Source organism: Glycine max, chromosome 6, assembly GCF_000004515.6.
Source record: "Glycine max cultivar Williams 82 chromosome 6, Glycine_max_v4.0, whole genome shotgun sequence".
NCBI classification, from domain to species: Eukaryota; Viridiplantae; Streptophyta; class Magnoliopsida; order Fabales; family Fabaceae; genus Glycine; species Glycine max.
Window position 1 is genome coordinate 14,426,837 of NC_038242.2, and position 6,067 is coordinate 14,432,903.

At 32.1% G+C, this 6,067-nt stretch overlaps 1 protein-coding gene across 1 annotated transcript; it reads right to left on the reverse strand.

Annotated features, from left to right (window-relative positions):
• Positions 1-87: 87 nt before the first annotated feature.
• On the reverse strand, positions 88-3,114 carry LOC100783902 (glyceraldehyde-3-phosphate dehydrogenase, cytosolic). The gene is made up of 12 exons (XM_003526927.4): positions 2,870-3,114; positions 2,727-2,750; positions 2,515-2,615; positions 2,223-2,338; positions 2,033-2,132; positions 1,674-1,820; positions 1,521-1,581; positions 1,320-1,417; positions 1,068-1,210; positions 830-913; positions 613-702; positions 88-443 (listed from the first exon to the last, which is right to left on the reverse strand). The coding sequence occupies exons 1-12, from the start codon at positions 2,871-2,873 to the stop codon at positions 395-397; spliced, it is 1,017 nt and encodes a 338-aa protein (XP_003526975.1). The 5' UTR covers positions 2,874-3,114; the 3' UTR covers positions 88-394.
• Positions 3,115-6,067: the final 2,953 nt, after the last annotated feature.

The window sequence follows — 6,067 nt, forward strand, 5'->3', positions numbered from 1 at the left end:
ATAAACTAACCCAATCTAAACTATACCAGCAATAACCAAAAAACGTTAACTTGTAATAAAAAATTTTAAAACATGTGGCGAGATATATATAAAACACGAATCTTTAATTCAAAGCAGAAAAGGAAGGGGGGTTCAAACACTCGAGAACCATGGATGAAAAATGGAGGGAAAATGTCTGCTATCAGAATCAATAAAGCCCGAGTACATCTGCAAGTATATAAGAATCCAAAAAACTCCATCCCCTACACAGAAGAGGCAACAAAAAAGAGCTTAATGCTCGTAACAGGGTAACAACACTGGTTCCGGAAACCGATTTATTCATACTTCTCAATTTTTGCACGAGCAAGACACTAAATCGCAGCTTGACCAGCACATAATGTTAGAACCACCTTAATTAAAAAGACTTCTTGGCAACGATTACAAGCAGGTCAATGACACGTGAACTGCAGAACCAGGCACACACAGAAGGTATTAGTGTTAGATCTAGCTGAATTAACAACAATAAAGCATCTGAAATTCGCGTGATTAGATTTTTGGCCTAATTTAATAACCCTAATATAGATCAAGTGACACACTAACCCACTATCACATGCAAGGTTAAAGGTGGATTACCTGTATCCCCACTCGTTGTCATACCAAGAGACAAGCTTCACAAAATTCTTATTCAATGCAATTCCAGCCTTTGCATCAAAAATACTTGATCTAGAACAATAATTTAAAAAAAAGGTTAACAGACCAATCACTAACAAGAAAATGAATAATGTCAAGTTGTCAACTTAAAAAAGGCAATTGTGTTCAATAACTTTACAGCTGTTAACATAATTTATACCTGTTATCACCAACAAAGTCGGTGGAGACCACATCATCTTCAGTGTAACCAAGAATTCCCTTCAACTTGCCCTCTGATTCCTCCCTGAGAAAGACAACATTATATAAGACAATACAATTGAGAAGGACCAATCCCAAAATGGAGGCCTTTATTAATAACAAGTAATGAAAATTTGCTTTAAGACCCAATAATACACAACATATATCATTAGAGGAGAATCAAAGAATTCTGTCATTACTTGATAGCATTTTTAATTTCATCATATGAGGCTTCCTTCTCCAGCCTCACCGTGAGGTCAACAACAGAGACATCCACGGTGGGAACACGGAATGCCATACCAGTCAATTTTCCATTCAAAGCAGGAAGGACTTTCCCAACAGCCTTGCACAGAAAAATAGGAATCAGTAAAACCAAAAAAGTGTTGACTAAACAATGAAAATTAAGTGTTCACGAGCAAGAAACAACACAACATATCATATAAAATATTCACCTTGGCAGCTCCAGTGCTGCTAGGAATGATGTTAAATGAAGCAGCTCTTCCACCTCTCCAGTCCTTGGCTGATGGCCCATCAACAGTCTTCTGGGTAGCTGGTTTACAAAACAAAAACATAAACCGGATATGCAAGACATATCATAATAGGTAACACAGTAAAAGGCATGCAACCAATCAAATTGCGAGCAATAGGCTCACCAGTGATGGAATGAACAGTGGTCATCAAACCCTCAACAATGCCAAACCTGTCATTGATAACCTGCAAAATTTAGACAAGAAACAATTAGGACTACATATAACAGTCAAATAGTCAAAATCAACGTGTTAGTTCCATTGTCCAGAATATGGAACCTTGGCGAGTGGAGCAAGGCAGTTGGTTGTGCAGCTAGCGTTGGAAATAATATCAAGCTCTGGCTTGTACTCGTGCTCATTAACACCAACAACAAACATGGGGGCATCCTTACTGGGGGCAGAAATAATAACCTTCTTGGCACCACCCTGGGTTAATAAAAAGACAGACAAATTAACTTTTTTCCCTACACTTACTATTACAGGTGCATGCACATAGCATAAAAACGATGAATCTCGAAACATATTTGAAAAAATAAGCAGCAGAATTAGGGTACACAATGCTTGAAACATAGAGCACATCAAAGAATAACGCATGGAAATAGTTAATAGCTGTAACAGGCAGTGCTTGAAGTAGAAACCTTCAAATGTGCGGCAGCCTTGTCCTTATCGGTGAAAACTCCGGTGGACTCAACAATGATGTCAGCTCCAGTTGACCCCCATGGGATCTCTTCAGGGTTTCTGAGTTCACAGAGAAAACAACACTCAACGTTTAGACGCAAGACACAACAATCATAAACAGTATGAAAAATTAAAGTGAAAAATAAAAACCTGTGTCCAAAAACAGTGACTGCCTTGTCACCGAAGAGAAGGGTCTTCTCGTCCTTAACGGTGACATCGTGATGCTTCCAGTGTCCGTGAACACTGTCGTATTTAAACATGTATGTCTACATGTGCAACCAACACACTTAACAATCAGATCTAAGATTTAAAATAAAAAAAATAACACTAATAATAATACTTAAAAAAAAAGTAACACACAGAGATAGTAGCTATTCTTATTCTATTTCTGATTAGTTACAGAGAACAAAAGGATGAAAATCGGAGTAGGTGGTTAGCGTACCATGTAATCGGTGGTAATGAAAGGGTCGTTAACGGCAACGAGTTCAACATCGTCTCTTTGCAGAGCGACTCTGGCAACCAAACGGCCAATTCTTCCAAATCCTGTTACATTTAAATTTAAATTAAGAAAAAGAGAGGAAATGGAAAAAGTAGAGAAATAGTTGAACTGATATGAAGGAAGAGAAGGGAGATCGAAGGATGGAGAAGACTTACCGTTGATTCCGATCTTGACCTTGCCTGATCCATGCCATTCATTTAGAAACAGAAAGAAGAAAAATGTCAGATCGAGAGAAACGAAACGCGGTAGAGTTGAAAATGGAAAGAAAAGCGTGAGAGTGTGGTGGTTATTTGCTTACCCATGAGTGCAGAGAAAAGCGTTGTAGGAGTTGGAAGAGCAGAAGTTGAGACTAGAACGGATGGTGTGTGGGTGAGTGCGAGCGAGATAGGGTTTTAATAAAGGGTTGAAAGAAGGGTAAAAAAGAGCAAAATGGCACGTAAAGGTAAGTGAAGTAGGTGGGTCGGGTGGGTGACACCTACATGACCGGCGTATGACCTGTGATACTGTGCCATGGATTACGCTATACCCTTTTTTGCGATTTCTGCCTCACGTCAATGTGATTCTATTATTTTTATTAAATGAGCTTAAGTGTGCGTTTTGATTAGCCTCATAAAATTAATTTCACAGAATTAATCATGAAATAACGTGATTTTTATTCGGATAAAAGGTTATAAATAAGTGATTTTTAAAAAATATATTATTTGAATGCTTTTAATCAAAATTAATTTTGAAGGTATAATGATCAAAATTGGGTTTTAATATTTATGTACACTTTTTATTATAATTAGTTTTATATATAAAAATTAAAATTAAATAGAGATAATTCAAATTAAGAAAATATGTGTATAATATGTTAACTTTTGAAATAGAATAATATTTCTTGTAAAACAATGAAATTGGATAAAATAGATAAGAAAATAAGATTTATCACACCAGTAAAGATATAAGTGTGAGGATAAATTAAATAAATTATATTTAAAATTAAATAAATCTAGCAATACTTTTAATTATATTTTTATTTTGACATATTTAATTATATTTTAAAATTAAGAAATAAATAATAAACATATGCATGAGTGAATTGATGTGAAAGTAAATTAGTTAAAATTCAAGTAGAATTAATTTTGGAAGAAGTAAAATTTACTTCTATTTGCTTTAACTCTACCTAGTTTTTTTTTCCATTAAAATTGATTCTATCAATTTTGAAGATAATCCAAACATATAATTTTTTTTATCAAAATCAAGGTTGATTCAACTTATTATGATTTATCATGATTTTGAATGTTATCCAAATACACATTTTTTTTATTTTTTTATGATTAGATTTTTTTGAGATAACTTATAATTAGATAATATTCTGAAAAATCATTAAATTATTTACTGAATATTCACTTTATATATGCCTTTAAAATTTATTTACAAGAATAAGGCATAGGTAATTGCTTTTTTTAGGACCGATTCAAATATTCCAAGCACACATGTTCGAATAATAAGAAATCACGAAACAACAATATATAAAATGGTCACTAACATTAATCAAGAGGGTTGAGATAAAGATAAAACTTCTAAAATATCATTATATTCATATAAGTGAGAATAATTTATTTAATAAAAATATTATATTCTCATCGCGTATAAAATTTTTTAGGTTAATAATAATCATACATCACAAATGAGATTAATTTCTAATGAAATGATATCGAGAGTATGGAAAAAAAATTGATTACCAAAAAAAAAATAGAAGAGATCGATACGAAGTGGATGGGAACTTGTTCTATCCAAACTTCTTCCGGATGAATACCAGCGTAGAACGCTAAGCCATGTACAGTGTGTTTCCTTGTTCCCTTATCATGCTGAAGCAGACAACCTTGAAATTTATGAGCCAGAAGATACAAACCTTGAGCTATCATACAAAGTTGTGACGTGTGAGGGAGAGTTTTCATTCCACCTTTAATTAAATTAAGAAACCAACTACATAGATATTTCCAAATTACGGAAATAAAAGACTTTGGCAAGTTTGGTTCAGTAATGGGTTGTTGGAGGCCTAAAGCTTCCACTTTACTTATAACTTGTGTCACATTATCTTGGTATGCACCAAGTTGCTGCTTCCAACAACTCCATCACTATCCCTTATTATAGATCCAACGCCCCAGCCTTGTGAATCTGTGATCCTAAAGATGCCACACCAATATTTAAATTAGACCATCCAAGTTAATGGGACACCAACTAGCTGGCTTTTAACTGGTAGGTTCCCATGCATCATCCTCGAAAAACGAATTTGTCTAGGTTGTGCATTAATCCTCCTGTATTCATGTCACTTGATAGTGTGCATGGAAGAGTGATTTTGAATTAGTGTGATTTTATAAAAAAAATCAAGTAAATATGAGTTTAAAATAATATCATTTTTGTTTGAATGATAGATGTTAAAAAAAATGATTTTGATGTACAATTTGTAATTAAAATTGATTTTTAACGTGTAATTACTAAGATGAGTTTTACAAGAAATATTGGGTTGAGATTTTAAAATACTTTAAAAACTTTTCTGTAATAAAATAGTCTTATTATATTCGATCGAAAAATTTAAATAAAATAAATAAATAAATCTTATGATATTTTAGTCAAGGTTATCCACTTCTCCATATATTTTTAAGGAGGATGTCAAAATCTGGTACCATAAAATTGAGTTATTACAACTTATAAAAAAAAAAATATAGTACTAAAAAAATACTTGATGAATTATTTTGTAAAATAAATTTTGTGATTTTTTAACAGCATGTATAAATACCACACATCCAACCATCCATCTTACCAAAACCCTTGTAATTTTCCTACCCTCTCATTCCTTAATTCTCTGTCGTTAGACTTTACTTTTTCCCATTACATGCGTTTTCTCTTTTCATTGAAGGTTGTATAGATGTCGTGTAATACTTCATCATCTATTTCTTTCAATCCCATACACCTTTCTCATACTTAGTTAAAAGACCTTTTTTTTTCTTTTTCTTTAATCAACTTCTTTAGACAAATTCATTGTATACATCAACAAAAAGACAATTCAAAAATACATAAAATCTTTGAATATTTTACCCTCTTCTATGCTTGATCAAATACAAAGACAATCATCCGAAAATTAGACTTCTGTCAGCATATTTAAAAAATCAAACTATTTATCAACTCTGTTAGATCTTATTAGTATGATTAATTTGCTAGAGCTATAAATAACATCAATAAGTTGAATATGTATTTGAAATGGAAAGGATAAGTACAAAAAAAAAATGAAAAGGATAAATAACAAAGTCGTCATATTGCCTTTAAAAATTAAAAAAAAATATTAATTAAGTAAAAAAATCAATTACCCTTATTTTTTGTTTACTCTTTTTTATTAAAGATATTTATCTCATTTTATATAGATATTTTTTCTCATCTTAATATAACTTTAAATTTAAATAAATTTTGACTCAATCCTGAAATTAACTTAGTATACTAAATATTTTTAAAA

Excerpts from the sequence above, each read along its gene's own strand:
- LOC100783902 (XM_003526927.4), bottom strand. Across the intron at positions 2,616-2,726 it reads GGTCAAGATCGGAATCAACG|GATTTGGAAGAATTGGCCGT; the intron begins GTAAGTCTTCTC and ends TAAATGTAACAG. Across the intron at positions 1,418-1,520 it reads CACTGTTCATTCCATCACTG|CTACCCAGAAGACTGTTGAT; the intron begins GTGAGCCTATTG and ends TTTGTAAACCAG.